Source organism: Linepithema humile, chromosome 6, assembly GCF_040581485.1.
Source record: "Linepithema humile isolate Giens D197 chromosome 6, Lhum_UNIL_v1.0, whole genome shotgun sequence".
NCBI classification, from domain to species: Eukaryota; Metazoa; Arthropoda; class Insecta; order Hymenoptera; family Formicidae; genus Linepithema; species Linepithema humile.
In genome coordinates, this window is record NC_090133.1 from 23,443,814 (window position 1) to 23,460,537 (window position 16,724).

Here is a 16,724-nt window from a genome sequence, read left to right on the forward strand (position 1 = left end):
CTTGTTTATGGTGAAATTCTTATTTAATCTTTCGACAAACATGAGAAGTTAATTCTTACATTTTTAAAGATCTGACAAAATACATGTGTTAGTTCTTAACATTTATCGTACGCTGTGTCGACCGAACGGCCGAACACACACGGACGCGTGACGTTCTCGCTTGCGTGGTGCTCGTATGGAGGGGGACCTGCCTCTCACGTTGCCTGTTGCACGGAGCTCGAGTTCGCATCTCTCTTTTACCATCCCGGAAAATGGATGTGGCCATGTAGTTCCAGGCAGGCTGTAAAATGGATGTACGCGCCGCTAGTGTACGGCCTAGTAAAAGCGTCGTACGAAAAACGGCAGCGTGGCCCCTCTCAGGTTTCTCTCTGCTGTAAACATGGTTGACAGGATAGATGAAATAAAAAATACATGTGTAATATCCTTGAATGATTTGTGAATGATATAATTTGATTTGAAAAATAAATGGTGTGATACAAATCTGACTAAAAAATAAATGGTGACTTTTACAGCTGTCACGTAACGTAAGTTATTATAATAATGTCATTATGTATTTTCTCTCTTTATGTCTTATTTAGATTGAATCAGTTGTTATGAAAAGGACATGAGATGTTGTCTTTGAAAAATCCAGTTAGTATATGTCATTCCTTATCGCCCAATACCCAGTATAATAAACATTCTTTTATATGAATATGGATATATTTACCATACTTTAAATATTAATTTCAGAAATCAAATTTTTGGAACTCTGTAAAATAATTATTCAACATTATGTGGGACGAAGACATAAGTACCGTTATTCTGCCTACTTTATCTACTGTAATTTTTTTTGTATTTACGATAAATTTCTTTCGACACCTCATGCGCAATCCCCACATTCAGATTAGAGATGTTACAAAGGAACATAATTGGAAGCCAATTACAGGAACAACTAAGGTATTTTGAAAGATTTATAGAACAATCTATAATAAATTGTTTTATGTTGGTAATAAAATAAACATCTAATATTTTTTATTTAATATTTTATTTTTCTCATAAGTTGTAGAATAACATGGTTTATTTTGATTGCATTTGATTAATATAATAATAATAATCATTTTTCACATACTGTAGTCTAACTTTCTTTATGTTGTTATGTAAATTGTAATATTTATTTATTTATTTACTAATTACAATAGTAAAAATAGTAATCTTTCCTCTTCACTAAAGGAAAAATCATATATATTTAAAATGTTAAATTAATAATAAGTTTAATGAACCAGAAATACAAAATTGTTCTTTGAAAAATTGTTTTTTCTATACAATGTATGTTTGTATACAGGCATATTGCTGCAGTATATGTGAGACGTTATTGTTGAATCTTGATGGTCTTTTCTGTGATTCGTGTGGTGTGTGTGCGGATCGAGGTTGTATAAAGCTCGCAGACAAACGGCTAAAATGCAAAGCCATAAATGTATCTCTCAACAATGATCAACCAATGAAACACCATTGGGTTAAAGGTGTGTTTGTGTTTGCTAACTTATACAATAGATATACATTCTTTTTATACATCCTGCTTCTTAAAGACACTTTTTCTTGTGTTTAAAGGTAATTTGCCACTTGTTGCTATATGTTATATCTGTGAAGAAGAATGTGATGTTGAACCCGGCCTCGCAGATTGGTGGTGCTGTTGGTGTCAAAGATGTGTTCACGAAGCATGTAAACTTGTTCTCTCTGATGTAATTATTACTGACATTTTTCATTGGTATATTCTTTTCAATCTTTCTTTGTTATGAAAAATTGGTATAGCTAGCTGAAAATTTTATATAGAAAATTGTTGTGCATTATTGCATAAGAAAATAACTTAACAAGATTTTGCATTTTGACTTATAAGAAAGTTTTCTTAAAATGAAATAGCATTTTGCTGTATCCTACTTATTTTATTCTATTTTGTTACATTATTTCAAGAAAGTAAAATAGAATGTATAAAAGATAAACACTTTCTTTTTTCAGATATGTGATTTTGGAAAATTTAAATTAATGATTATTCCACCAAAGAGTTTAGAAGTAATAAATCGACGTAGCACAATGAGACGCAGATTACATCTTCGTTCTGTTATACCACCGAATTGGCCTGATTGGAATCCGATCATTGTAGTAGGTAAGTAAAGATTAAAACATTTTAAAACTATCTATCAAAAAAATTAATACATCTCAGAGCAAGTCAATAATATTTTTTCTGTACAGGTAATAGGAAATCTGGAAACAATGATGGAGGGCATATTTTATCTTTGTTCAGAAGATTATTGAATCCTGCACAAATCGTGGATTTAGCAGAACGCGATCCAGTTGCTGCTCTTGAATGGTGCCGTTTGTTGGGAAAAACGCCATGTACCATTCTTGTAGCCGGCGGCGATGGAACCATCGCTTGGTTACTGAACACCATTGATAAGCTCGGGTTAGAGGTGAACTTTTTTTATATTTGACCACACACTTGCATTTGCACATAAGCATGAGTACAAACAAATTTTTTATACGGCACAGCCCATTCCATCTGTAGCAATAATTCCTTTGGGGACAGGCAACGATTTGTCCAGAGTATTAGGATGGGGAAAGCAACATGATTCGCATTTGGATCCTGCAGAAGTCTTGCGGAAAGTGCAAACAGCAGCAAAGATCAAGTTTGACAGGTACATGATGAAAAGTGGTACATTTTTGCATTACCAATGAATTTGATCTACATGGAGGTTTATGAGATTTAGATGGTCTGTGACAATAAAACCATATAGCGCATTAGGATTCAGAGGCTCGCAACGAAATTTGTTTATGTATAACTACATAAGTGTGGGCGTGGATGCACAAGTAACTTTAAACTTTCATCGTACAAGAGAGAGTCGCTTTTACCTATTTAGTCATAGGATATTTAATAAGGTATTTTCTCGTTAAATAAATTGGTTTCTTGTTTATGTAGATCAAATATAATGATTTGTATGTGTTGCAGCTCTTGTACTTATGCTTCGGCACACAGCAAGTTGTGGAAAGAGAATGCAAAGATCTCGATAAAAATATGGAAGTTTATTTGGACGACAAGAAGATAGAACTGCCTTCTATTGAAAGCGTAGTGATACTGAACATTCCATCTTGGGCTGCTGGTGTTGATTTGTGGAAAATGGGAATGGAAGGTAAATATAATAACAATTTCTATATAAAAAAGTATATAAATATACTTAGATGTTATTTAACACCAATTTTATATGTTTAACAGACGATCCAAATTCGAAAGTACAAAGTATTAACGATGGCAAGTTGGAAGTAGTGGCTCTTTATTCTTCTTTTCATATGGCTCAGCTGCAAGTAGGACTCTCAAAACCGTATCGGATTGGTCAAGCTAGCACTGTAAAGGTATCTTTCAAATTTAATACTTAAAAAAGAATCTTAAAAGAAAAATGTCCTGGCATCTATAATAAATAAATATTGTTATTGTTTAGATAAAATTATTGCGATCATGCGCTATGCAAGTGGATGGTGAGCCTTGGTATCAACAGCCTTGCGAATTCAATATAACATACTGCAATCAGGCATCTATGTTGATGAGCAACGACTTTTAAGTATATGGCGTGAGGCCATTTATGCATTTATAAATGCATTCGTACCTTATTGCTTTAGTATTTGCTTACTTGCCTAAATCTGGTTATAAATTAGTTTTTTGATGATTAAAATGTGAAGACATATAAATCTAGTCGACATTCTAAAATCTAAAATGTATGATTTTATGAATTTTAAGCTGTTTCATAATTCTATTTATTAATATCGCACATTTATAATAAAAATATATAAATTATAAATATGTAAAACAAAAAATAATAAAAATATATAGATATTTATCATGTTTAAGATATTTCTAATAATTAAAATGTTTTATTTTTTACTTTTGTTTTCTTTCTTTACATTTATTTGCAATATAATTAATATGTATTTTTTTTAATTACTTGTGTACAAATTTGTTAGCAACTAATTTCCGATGATTTAGAATTCATTTGTTGTAAAACCAGTCAATATTTAGTCTTTTAATCATATGGTTTTAAAATAAATATTTTATTTTGAAATTATGACAGAACGACAGATGCACTTTTTATTAATATTGCTGACCATTTGGATTTTACACGAGGCGGCTAAAATGATAAAGGAAGTTGATTAATGTATACTAAAAATTCGAAATGATTAATTGCTAAAACGATTTCTTTATGACGAAATAAACAATAATAAATATTGAATATCAGAAATTTCAAATGAGACAGAAAGATAAACCGTGAGTACATATTAAAATAATTTAACGTACAATTATTATACAATTACAATTCGTAAAAATAGTACGATGTACGAGAAATAAACTATTATTGTTAGCATTCTTCATAAATATTTTGTGACGCAATAATTATTGGATTTTCTTTTCTAATATATTAAAAAATTTCTTTTCTAAAGCAGAAGCCAAACTGATCGCATTTGTATCGAAGAATTCTGGCAAGCTGCGGTGGTCCACAATAGAAAACTGTAATTTTTCCTTTTTTCTTATCTTGAAGCTGCTTGAATACTTTATCCCAATTTGGACGACCCGCATTTGTTCTGGTTTTCAAGCCCGTGATAAGATCTCGTTTTTCCTAGTTACAAGGTAATGACAATAGTCAGAATTAAAACAAATTTTATCATCATTGTATAAACTACTAAAATAATTACTAAAATCATCTCTGACCTTTTCATGCAGAAGATCCAGCGCTAACTGCAAGCCAACTGCTTTCATATCATTTTTTTGTAATGCGCTTGTGATGTACATATGCATCTCTAAAAAGCGTTCCATAGTGATACCTAACTCGGCTTGTTCTATCTCAAGTTGAGATAACAAATTTACAAACCACTCGAACGAACGTTGATCGCGATTAATCCAAAAGAAGTCCACCTATAAAAACATCCCGCTAGATCTTAATGCGACAAATACAATTGAAAAAGTATTTTATACATTTACATTATCATTCTCTATAATCTATTTAATATTTTAAATTTTGAAATTATTAATATCGAGTATTATTGCAGTAATGATGACTTGTAATAGTAACTCAATACACATAATACATATTTTAATTGTATAAAATTCTCATTTTACTAATTTGAAAATTGAAATCTCCGAATGTATTTACCTTTCGTAAATTCATTACAGTGGGTGGAATTTCGCAGGCCCAAGAGAACGAGCATTTTGGACACGTATGTCTCGCTTTCCAGTACCGATGCATAATTGATTGCAGTATAGAAGCGAAAGGTGTGACTCCGATTCCTGTGCCAATTAACACAGCGTGTTGTGCTTGGAAAATGTGGCTCGAGGGTGCTCCGTACGGGCCATCTAAAAAGATCTACGCTGACGATACATTATTTAGTCGAACCTGTTGATTCGATTACTTATTGGAGAGACGTAAGCTTTGTCGCAAATGCCATAAAGCTTGTATAAAGATGAGAGAAGGCTCTTTACCTCCAATGGTTTTCCTACTGGATAATTTATAGTTGAATGAGAAGAATGTTCCGATTTGAAATCTAAGCTTTCTAAACTTGTATCCATATCTTCACCGAAACCTTTTTTCAATCTTCCTTCCTCCGCCGCAATTTGCATAGCTACTGGTGTAACTGGTATTGTTTTATTTCTTCTCATCACATTCTCATTTGATGCTATAAATGCATATATAATAAATAAAAATATGATACAAAATTTATACATTTTAACATATTTTTTATATGCTGATATTATCGATACGAATTATATAGTTGTATTTTAAACTGTTTATAAATGCAGTTAAGTGCTATAAGTAATTTTTTGCCATAACTTACCTGTATTTGGCAAGGCATCGATTTCATAATCATATGTTTCGAGACTGGGTGTTTTAAAAGCGATAATGGTTGGTTTCGTTCGCATATACCGAAAACTTTGAGCTAACGATTTATTTTGCGGACTCAAATAAGCTAAGCCCAATGACTTTAATCGCGCTTGTTTCACCTGGCACTCATCAAAACTCCTCTCCGATTCTGATCTCGTATAATCACGAAGTCTATCATACCATTAACAATTTTATTTACAAATTAATAAAATATTTGGATCTGATCACAATGATAAGGATAACTTTTTAAACGTTTACTTACGCTCTAAGTCGTTCCTTCTTTTTCTTTTTTGTTTGCATGTCGGGCATCGAATGTGATTTTTCAAGTGGCATTTTGCTATCAAGAAGTAATTGATGGAGTCTCTTATCTTTTCTTGCAGACGTACCTGTCCATCCCTTATTTAATTCTAGTACATCTATTAGTTAAATTTACGTATCATTCAATATTAATTTTAAAAATGTAGTTTTAATTACATTTTGATATAATAATGTGATTTTAATTAATTAATATAATTAATATAAAATTTATTGATTTAAATTTTTTAAATTTAATTTTTTAAATATTTTAGAATATGATTATATAAATATACATAATAAAACTGTATAATAAAACATAAGGAAATTTTAAATAAATCTTACCTTCTGGAGTCCTCAAATAAGATTGATTACTGATGGGTGTGTGTGAAGGTGATACAGTCTTTGCTAAATCAGATACAAACACAGGATTGTTAAGACCAGCATGAGATACAGATTCCGTAGACGGTCTTCGTTTTACAATAAGTGGTGGTTTCTTGCCATTAAGAAATCTGTATAAGTAATTACAAATGTACATTACGTGCAACACATCCAATTATTTGCTAATGGCGTGACAATTTAATAAAAGACTTACGATCTCTTTCGGGAAACACTTGTAGCATCGCAGTTCTCGACAGGTAAAATATCGCCACGGTGAAGTTTTATTTGTTCTTTCTCAAAGTACGAATATAAACTATTGGTCCATTCGCCAACTGCGCGAATGTGCAACCACATATAATCTATGTAGAAATAATATTAACATTAAATGTAACATCGGCATACTGTTAATTAAATATATTTAAATAAAGATTTTTATTTTACCGTGTTAACACTTTTGCAACTGTTATATATTCAGCTCTATTATATTGAACTGATGTAATATCCGACATTTTATATTACACTATCTAATACAATGATGCAAAAAATAATAAATAATAAACGTAAAATTACGCGACTGATTCCTGACTTATACCGAAGTATAAACATAAAAATACGTGACCGGCTTCTGACTTACACGAAAATATAAACGTAAAAATACGCGAATGGTTGCGAAAGTGTTACATAGCTTAGTCTTCAAATAAACAAAATTTTAATAATAAAGTTTAAGTACAAACATGTTAAAAATAAAATAAATAAAAGCAAATTTACATTGCAAAGTTAAATGTATCAAACATTGTGTGTTATTTCCACTATTTATTCTTGCAAGATAAATTATATTATGTTCTATACGAGTAATATTATTTAAAAATATTCTTAAATTAAAATAAACGCAATTACAATGACAAAATGGTAATAGTGATATAAAATTGCAACAAATAGCCCACCTTCTTGTTCCGGAGCACTGCTAATGGTAAAAGGATGCCATTCGAATTTTGCTATCACTGGGATATTTACAAACACATAATCGCCGGGATGAAAGTGAAAATGATGTGGTCTCTTAATGACCAAATGAGTTACCTTTGAAGGTAACAAGAGACCGGAACTTATGTATGTCTTTCCACGCTGAGAACGTAACCACACAAATTGACGAATTTTTTCTATTAAAAAAATGATGCCTGGGCCAATAAACCACTTCCAGAAGTTTGGGCCGTGAAAAATCATCAAAATCCAGAATGGTATGTACAATAGATGAGACCAATAAAATATCTAGCAATAAAAAATTATTATAATTAAAAGAAATTAAGAGAAAATTAACTTAATAAATTTATAATTAAAAGAAAGGTGTTATTGCCTTACGATTATAAGAGAATTATAATTGATAAAAGAAATTATAAAATATTACTACCTCAAAGCAACCTCCACGCCGTACAAATGGCATGGAACAAACGATCATTATGACGAGTATAATAAGTAAAATTACTCCAGTTGGATATGCACTGCCTGCTACCAAGCCAAAATATCCAGGTCGGCTCGTTAATAACCATTCAGACATCGTGTAGTTTCCACTATTCATTTTTTCGTCTTTTATTATTACCGTACCTGTATAAACAGATGTATAGTTACATACAGTTATCAATTGTAATTTTTTATTATAATTAAATATACGATAAATCTCTTCACGTACGTATTGATTGATTTTGTAAAAAAAGCGCTTTAAGATAATATAGCACTTTATAACTGAATTTAAAGATTATTAAATATACCGCAGTAAACGAGGTGCATCAGAGTATGTACAATGCCGAAAACTCCGATCAACATCCCTGTGATTTTATGAAGATATATATGATGATCTAGAGGTACGATGGAGTTAAAGCCGTGCGTTCGCAAAAATGTTATGCACTGACGCAGCATTAGAACCAGGATAAACGTGCAGTCGAAGTTTAAACATTGTCCTGAAATATATTTTCATTTTTTATAATTAATTCAGTCTTAGATTTGAGTTGTTCTTTCGTACAATAATTTCATAGAAATTTAATTTGAAGCTCAATTGTTAAAATTTGTAGAAAAGAAATTTAATTCTGAATTTGTTAAAAAATTTGACTAGAAAAATTGTTACAGTATATTTGTGTGAAAAACAGATAAAAAAGATAAAACTAATTTTATATTGCTGCGCAAATATAAATATTGTTATTTTTTTACCACTTGCACGAGCGATCATCACGTAGCCACTGTAGTTTCGATATTCATAAAGACGAGAGACGAAGAGGGCCACATTAATGAGAAGAAACATCGAAATGAAGGCAATGTAGACGTAATTATTTTTCATGTACGGTTTTGTGAGTTGATACGGACGAAGGGAGGAAAATACTCCCAAAAAGGATTTTTGTTTCAGCTTCGGCTGTGGTGGTATCAACCAGCGATCTATGCTGCAATTATTATATCCTTATTCCTTCTGTTCATTATACAGGGTGTTTCATAATGTCCGTGCCAACACGCGTGTGCGGGTAGAGTGCGGTAAACTGAATAGAAAAGTCCTTTATTGTTTTGCAATTTTTGCAATAATAATTGGGATATTAATTAAAAAGGATTGACGAATAATTGCGCGTTGCACGCGGCTAGATTATGGGCTGTACACTTTAGGCGTAACAGCAACGAGGATCGCACGGCAACGAAAAATAACAACGCATGGCAAGAGCAAGAGTAATACATGTTGTTATTTTTCGTTGCCGTGTGATTCTCGTTGCTGTCACGCCTAGAGTGTACAGCCCATAATCTAGCCGCGTGCAACGCGCAATTATTCGTCAATCCTTTTTAATTAATATCTCAATTTTTTCTATTCAGTTTACCGCACTCTACCCGCACACGAGTGTTGGCACGGACATTATGAAACACCCTGTATATTGTGATATTTGTAAATTTTAAAATTTTTTATATCTTATAATTATTTATCGAACCTGGTCGTGAGATTTTCCAGTAGACCATCGTGTTCCTGTAACTGTCTTTTTAAAGCTTCAAAGGTAATCGCTCCTCTGTTACCCTGATCAGCATTTTCCAAAAGCGCAATTGTTAGATCTTCGATTTGTTCGTCGCTAAACTTCATGCCATTCTCTTCCATACAGGCTCTCATCACATGTTCCAGCTCGCGAAGTTGTATTAATCCATCGCCTTTCAAACAGGTGTAAAATAAAAATAAATTATTTATATCCAAACAAAAATATTTGGAAAGATTTCTTTATTTTTTTAGATGTATTGTAGTTTTTAAGGAGCTTTTTGAATTTAATATATTATTATTAATTAAGATTTCTTATTTTACTTCCAATTTTATTGAAAAATAAGATTCATAAATATTCCATGTAAATAAATATGTAAATTATAATTGTTACCATCAATATCATAAACTTTGAAAAGAAATCTAATTTTATCGTCCGGAGACTTTCCAGCAAATTGATGCATAGCATCCAGAAATTCCTGAAGTGATATCGTGCCCGAATTGTCCTTATCGAATATTTGAAAGACTCTCTCGGTGAAGAATGACTAAAAGATAATATTTTAATTACAAATAACAATTAAAATCCTACACTTAAGATAAAAAATGCATATATTTCTTGCTTACGTTCTTCGAAGTTACAATCGTTTTAAATTCCTCGCGACGTATTTCTCTTTCATTTCCAACAGTCTGCTTAAATATCTTTTCCAGCCATTCGAGATTCGTTTTATCAAAACCAGCATGTGGTCTAAAAAAATTTTAATTAGTTATAATACATAACTATGAAACGTTAGTGAAATTAAAAAATGTACATATTACCTGGTATTACTCACACCAGATATAAATTCCATGATTTGAGCTAATGTTACACATCCTGAGTTCTCTTGATCAATTGACCGAAACAATTTGTCAACGATCTGCGTCATAAAAATTGATTATACAAAAATATGAAACACTTGTAGATATTAATATATGTTCCGAAAATTTTAATTTATTTTTCAAAAATTTAAAAGGTTGTTTTTCTTTCTTTAAATTTTAACTTATATATAACAATTATTTTTTTCGTTTACGTATTTGCTCTAGATATAAAATTGCATAGCTCACCCCTTTTGTATAAAAGATCTGTTGAAAATTGGAGAGATTTACTGGATTCTCTCCGCATAGCACGTATGCCACACTTTCGATTTGATCTATGAAATCATTTTGCTTCTCGTTTCTGATAATGGAAATAATAAAATTAGACAGATGTATTTAAAGTATGAGAAAATTATGATGAATGCAGAAATACGAAAGGGTTCTCAAAACAAATTATTCTTACGTCAGCCTCCCCTTGAGAAATTCAATCCATTCATCCTGTTTCAACAGCTCATCACGATCTTGATCGAACAGTATAAATAATTTACCAAGAAGTCTCTGGAAAACGTTAACAAATTGTGAGTGATATGTAAATATTAGTTTATGTGTTATAAATTTTTTAAACAGGTAATTTAATTAGGTAGTTAACAGGTAATTAATTAGATAATTTATTACATTACTCTTCCGGTTGACACTTTTATTCGAATCATGCAGAAAATATAGCGATGTAATTATGGCAAAAACACTTTATAAGTCTGATTAATTTGCATAAATAAGACATATATAAAATTAATATTACAAGTTGCTTGAAAGACTGCATATCTGATACATGCAAATTATTTAAAGTGCGTCTTTTATATTTATTATATGTCGATAATAAAAATCTGGAACGACATAAAGTTAATATGTGATTATGTGATAATAGAGATCTATTTATTAAAATTCTAGCCTCGGGTGTATATGACGACTTTAACATCGATGTGACGCGTATCGATCACCATCGGTGTAGATCTTGACGGCAAGCTATACACGCATGTATTTCGCTCTCGATCGTTAAGAAATGGGTCAATGTCATAAGAGATTACACAGCGTGCTTCCTCGGCACAAACGTGATCCAGAAACATGTCCCAACCTCGTGGGATATAGTTAGCGAGTATGATATATGCGGGCTGTATTCTTAAACCATTATTTATAACTCAGGTTTGTAGAACATGCTTACAGTGATAAATTTTCGTTATCTCAAGTATAAATAAACTTTTCTTTAAAAAAAATTCAATTTTTTAGTGTTAATGTTTTTGGACATTAATTACAGAGATTACAATACGATTTTAATTTTATATTAATTTACGCAGAAAAGTTTATTACAACAATAAAATCAAATAAAATACAATTTTAGTTATGGGAAAAATTTGTTGTTAAAAAATGCATTTAAAAATATAACTGGCCGTAAATAGATAATATAAAATTGAATGTAAGATAAATAAAATAAATCCAATTAAATATACAACGTTCAAGTGAGAATTCTAATATCTAATTTGAAACTGCAGACAAAGATTAAAATTTGCGATGCTGGAAATTACGATGAACAATCTGTCCGCCTTCTAAAATAAGCGAGAGAGAGAGAGAGAGAGAGAGAGAGAGAGAGAGAGAGAGAAAGAGAGAGAGAGAGAGAGGAAATCTGATGTCTCTAATCAATCATTCTTAATTTCTACCTCTCACATACATACATCAGAAAAGAGAAGATAGTAATCAATCATAGCAATTATATAGATTCGATGTGACAATCTACTCACGTTTGTAATTTTGAATGAAGATGTCTAATTAAAAAGCAGATTTTGATGTTATTATTTACTACTAGAAACTTGTATTAAATGTTTATATTATATATTATAAGCAAGCATTATTGTAATTATGTTTTAATAATTTTTCTGATATTAACAATGTGCAGTTTAAAAGAAACCAAGTTTCAAACAGAAAAAAAATCTTATTTTTTTTAGTTTAATTAAATTTAAAATTTTTATTTGTTTTCTATTTAGGATTTGATAAAAAAAACTAGATATTATAAATAGATATTTAACAATACGAGATCAATAATGACAGCAAATAGTATATTGGCAATTGGAGCCGATGGCGATTAAACGATTAATGAATGGTTAATAAACGAGGCATCGGTCCCAATCAACATGTGCTTTGCTCTACGATTGGTCTCAACAATCGATCGATCCCAAGCGACCAGGAGACGCTCGGGGCATCAAGGCCTCTCGCCCGAGGCGATCGGCCACCTTGATCGAAAACCGGGGGGCCCTCGATAGACCCCCTCGTTTGCTTCGATTATATCGTCACCGCCGCCTCGGGTCTCCTTTTCCTACGCGGATTATCGAACGTGAACTCAATGTTTGCTGATCTTACAAAGGAGATGATTGTCCACTAAATGGCACAGGCTTGAGATTGCAAATCTCAGTCAAAAGCATTTTAATTCCGATAAAAAAATTATCGTCTATGTAACTTTTCTTATTTAGCAATGTATTTTTTTTATCATTAAGAGATACTAACACACACTGTTACTGTATTACACACACACATGGATACATAGACTTAATTAATTTTTATTCTGGAACTTATTTGAGTGTTTTTTTATTGTCGAGTAATAGAAAAATAATTTTTAAATTTTAAGTGATAATACTATTGTTCAACCAAATAAATTTTTATTATAATCTTTCTTAGTACCTTTATATAATTTAATAATTATTAAAATGGCAAAATTTATTATCATTTATCACTGATTTAAATTTTAATAAATTAAATTAATTAATTAATAAACGAATTAATGTTAATATTGCAACACACAAATGCATGTAATATCGAGCATATTGCATTGTATATATATTTTACGAGCTATTTAAAATGTAAAGATGTAAACTGAATCATTATTCCATGTTTCAATATAGATGATAAATATCTGTCACATTTGTCAAACAGGATTGCACAATGTACGGTATAATGATAGCGCATTTTGTCGAAGTGTGAAATGGATGACTGACAATGAATAGACGATTTGAATCTCATAGAGCACTAATGTGAGTGGAGAAATACATTTGCTCTATTTTTTTTTCTCGTGCCTGTTGTGATACGATCGAAAAGAAAGTACGTGTAGTAGTTTTCGAGAAATAAAAATATAGAGAGATCACCTTTTTATATTCTCCTATAATATTTTTTAAATATTACAAAGAAGACGAATAATATCGTTTAATTCTCAATTATAAATTATAGTTCTAAGTTTAAGTTAAATATTTAATTATGGATTTACATTAATTAATGAATCCTTTAGTTCAATTTTTGATTAATGACTATTATGCTTTAAATTATTATTATTATTAAGTAAAGATAATATTAAATTCTAGTACAATTCTGACTATTATTCTAGTACAAATAAATTACTTGAGAGTGTCAATTAAAAAAATCTATAAATTTTCATTTCTAAAAGAAAAGTAATTGAATATACGAGCTAATATCTTCGATAATGGTGACGTAATTTTGAAGTTTCATGTCTAGTACCACGCGAACCTTCTTTTACTTCGCGAAAGAAAATGAGGCAGCAAGCCAATAATTACAATAATTGCAATTCTTCATGGTCACTTTAAGAAAGTACCAAATTTCAATCAGGACACTTCATCGTATTGTAAACTTGTGTGTTAGATTATTAAAGAGAGAATATAATTAGAGCCATACGATAGTGCAAGCACGAATCAAAGTTTTTATATTTATTTATTTAAATCCACATTTACTTTTACGATAAAATAAACACTAAAAATAATGTGTTTGTAATTATTACAAAACGAAGTAACTTGTTGATACAATTTTTAAAAATAATACAATTATATTACATACAATACAAGAAATAATACAATTATTTCTTACGAGGTGATTTTGAGAAAAGTTTCTTTAAAACTGGATACTGCAAAAAATTGTATCAAAGTTACTTCATTTCATAATAATTATAAACACATTATTTTTAGTGTTTATTTTATCGTGAAAGTGAATGTAGATTTAAATAAATAAATATAAAAACTTTGATTCGTGCTTGCACTATCGTATAGCTCTAATTATATTATGACAATTACCTTTCTGTACTCTTTAAATTACTCTTTTGTAAAAGTTTTTTTCATGTTTTGCTTTTAATTGACTAATTAACAGAAATTTCATTGAAAAGTATCTTCAGCCAGTTAATTATGAAAAAAATTTTAGACTTATTTGTGTATGAAGTTAATGTTTTTATAACCGTACTCCTAATTTCATCAATTAAAATAACATTATCCGACGATTTAAATTGCTTGACCGCGTTTCTTTTTATTAATCGTTCTCTCAAGTTTTTAGCTTTTTGAGATTTAATGGTTTTTTTATTTAGTATTAATTGCTTTCTTGTAAAATATGATGTGTAATTTTATGATTTCTTTTAAAAAACAACGTTTTACTTATTTTATATAAAATACGTATTGAGATATTTTTTCGAAACAATCACCGTACAATTAGTCTGCATTATAAAACTGGTTACTATATAACTGAGGTTGCTATATAATCATCGTATTTTATATGAACGAAAATGACATGATTTAATTTTACTTGAAATCTTGTCATAACTTTATCCGAAATTTTTATATATTTCAAACAAACAGAAGGAAATAAATTTACAGTTAATTTTAATTAAATTATGATTATTATATAATATTTTTTATCTAATTTTTATTTCAATCGTGTACGTACTTGATCTTCGAAGAGTCTTCTAAAAACTTCCTTACTATAGCGTCCCGATCCCTCTCCTTGCAATATCTCCTTGCACTCTTTTAGGGCAGTCGCTCTTCTCTTCTCGATCAAACATTCTTCCTCCATACAACTAATATTCTCTTCCATGTTACAAAGCACTCCTTGCGACAAGTGTTGAAAAGAATAAGGATAATACCAAAGAAATGAGACCACAGCCACTTGAGCAATTCATCACGAGATCAACAAGATTCCTGGCATTTTTTCTTGCTCGCTTCGCTCGTCGTTCTTTTTTTGGGATACACACGATTCAATGAGTCAGTCATGTACATGAATGGAAACTTATATTTGTAAATCTTCAGTCTTGTATCAATATGTAGAACATAACAATTTACGTATAGTTGAAATATCGTATAATATAGTTAAAATAAAAATGAAATAAACATATCAAATAGTAACTAATATTACATAATGGTAAGAAATTTTTTTTGCAAAAGAAGTAAAAAAAAAGTTATATGTTCGTAATAAAAGTGGAAAATTTAAATAAATTGGCTTTGGGTAATTTAGACGCTCGACAATTTATGCCTTACTTCTATTGTTTACCTTATTTTCACACAAAATTCGGAAACACAGATAACGTCAAAACGCGAGTAGTGTGGCTCTCTATTTTACAACTGTAAGATACAAATTAATGCGGCTGTTTTTTCATAAATTTTCCAAGAAACTTGTGGTAATTTAGGAGCAACTTGAAAAATTTTACTTCAAACTTGAATCAAAGTTCAAGCCGACTTGCGATCACATTTTTTTATGGATAAGCAACAGATAATAATTAATTAGTATGTAACAGTTCTATTTCTCCAAATTCGAGAAAGAAGACTATAGTTTAATGTACGGAAACTTCTCACTTATCACGCGTATCAACGAGCGAAATTGCCGTGTTAAAGTGTCCCGGCATTACTGAGAGAAGTCCTGAATGAAAATCATCCTCGGGGTATCAACGAACCGGCGTTTGATGGTGTCGTCATCTGGCTGGAGGTGTTGGTGCCAGTAAACGATCGTATTGGATCACAGGTAAGCACAGTGAGAGAAAGAGAAAGAAAGACAGAGCGCGGTAGGGAGACAGACAAATCGGTTTTTGCCTGCAATCCAGATCGCGTGGGGATAGAGGAGACAGACAGCCTTTCACTTTTTGACAAGTTCTGGGTTCTTTCTCCCTTGTCATGCATTTTTCCTTCTACCAATATTTTGTTTTCAGTCTTTATCTTTGCTTTTGAGTCCGTGTGCAGGTGCGAACCACAGTCCTTTTTCCGGAATATACACGGATACGTGGATAATTTGCGGAGAAACGAGTTTCATTCCGTTTCTGTCTTTTTCTAACTGTTTTCTCGGGTGTTTGTTCAACTTTCCTACTTATTTTATCGCGACTCTTCTGCCTGGCGTTTCTCGATTGAATAAATTTCAAACACTTTATTTTCCGATCTTTCGCACGCAGATAATAAATTCGTCAGTAATAACATATTTTTGTCATTGTTTACTATTGAAATTTTTTCATT

General features: G+C 30.8%; 2 protein-coding genes across 9 annotated transcripts; one reads left to right on the top strand and one right to left on the bottom strand.

The window, feature by feature from the left end:
• Positions 1–34: 34 nt before the first annotated feature.
• Positions 35–5,731, top strand: Dgkepsilon (diacylglycerol kinase epsilon). Of its 5 annotated transcripts, none has more exons than XM_067356712.1 (14): positions 35–524; positions 730–936; positions 1,322–1,499; positions 1,588–1,718; positions 1,993–2,140; positions 2,227–2,444; positions 2,524–2,669; positions 2,742–2,910; positions 2,981–3,161; positions 3,245–3,381; positions 3,468–4,288; positions 4,465–4,648; positions 4,742–4,982; positions 5,192–5,731. In XM_067356712.1, exons 2-11 carry the CDS (start codon positions 772–774, stop codon positions 3,585–3,587), a joined length of 1,593 nt encoding a protein of 530 aa, XP_067212813.1. In that variant the 5' UTR covers positions 35–524; positions 730–771; the 3' UTR covers positions 3,588–4,288; positions 4,465–4,648; positions 4,742–4,982; positions 5,192–5,731. The 5 variants fall into 5 exon arrangements, with proteins under 5 accessions (XP_067212813.1, XP_012230956.1, XP_067212812.1 ...); XM_012375533.2 differs by adding an exon at positions 579–630 and having other exon boundaries at positions 35–499; positions 3,468–4,648; XM_067356711.1 differs by having other exon boundaries at positions 3,468–4,648.
• Nox (NADPH oxidase) lies at positions 4,289–16,540 on the bottom strand. Of its 4 annotated transcripts, none has more exons than XM_067356702.1 (21): positions 15,932–16,540; positions 15,775–15,845; positions 15,175–15,459; positions 10,877–10,971; positions 10,663–10,774; positions 10,378–10,475; positions 10,186–10,306; positions 9,956–10,106; positions 9,527–9,737; positions 8,772–8,998; positions 8,336–8,524; positions 7,978–8,171; positions 7,517–7,838; positions 6,787–6,931; positions 6,537–6,703; positions 6,160–6,313; positions 5,851–6,068; positions 5,498–5,691; positions 5,172–5,381; positions 4,730–4,933; positions 4,289–4,637 (listed from the first exon to the last, which is right to left on the bottom strand). In XM_067356702.1, the coding sequence occupies exons 3-21, from the start codon at positions 15,319–15,321 to the stop codon at positions 4,440–4,442; spliced, it is 3,357 nt and encodes a 1,118-aa protein (XP_067212803.1). In that variant the 5' UTR covers positions 15,322–15,459; positions 15,775–15,845; positions 15,932–16,540; the 3' UTR covers positions 4,289–4,439. The 4 variants fall into 4 exon arrangements, with proteins under 4 accessions (XP_067212803.1, XP_012231482.2, XP_012231474.2 ...); XM_012376059.2 differs by having other exon boundaries at positions 15,175–15,534; XM_012376051.2 differs by having other exon boundaries at positions 15,775–16,540.
• Between the last annotated feature and the right edge of the window lie 184 nt (positions 16,541–16,724).

What these genes read in the sequence shown, in the direction of transcription:
- Dgkepsilon (XM_067356711.1), top strand. Translation starts at nt 772, where the DNA reads ATGTGGGACGAAGACATAAGTACCGTTATTCTGCCTACTTTATCTACT. An exon ending in GTAAACTTGTTCTCTCTGAT is followed by an intron (nt 1,719 to 1,992) that starts GTAATTATTACT and finishes TTCTTTTTTCAG; the next exon opens with ATATGTGATTTTGGAAAATT. An exon ending in GAATCCGATCATTGTAGTAG is followed by an intron (nt 2,141 to 2,226) that starts GTAAGTAAAGAT and finishes TTTTCTGTACAG; the next exon opens with GTAATAGGAAATCTGGAAAC.
- Nox (XM_067356702.1), bottom strand. Translation starts at nt 15,321, where the DNA reads ATGGAAGAGAATATTAGTTGTATGGAGGAAGAATGTTTGATCGAGAAG. An exon ending in GAAGACTCTTCGAAGATCAA is followed by an intron (nt 10,972 to 15,174) that starts GTACGTACACGA and finishes AACGTTTTCCAG; the next exon opens with AGACTTCTTGGTAAATTATT. An exon ending in CTGGAAAATCTCACGACCAG is followed by an intron (nt 8,999 to 9,526) that starts GTTCGATAAATA and finishes TAATAATTGCAG; the next exon opens with CATAGATCGCTGGTTGATAC.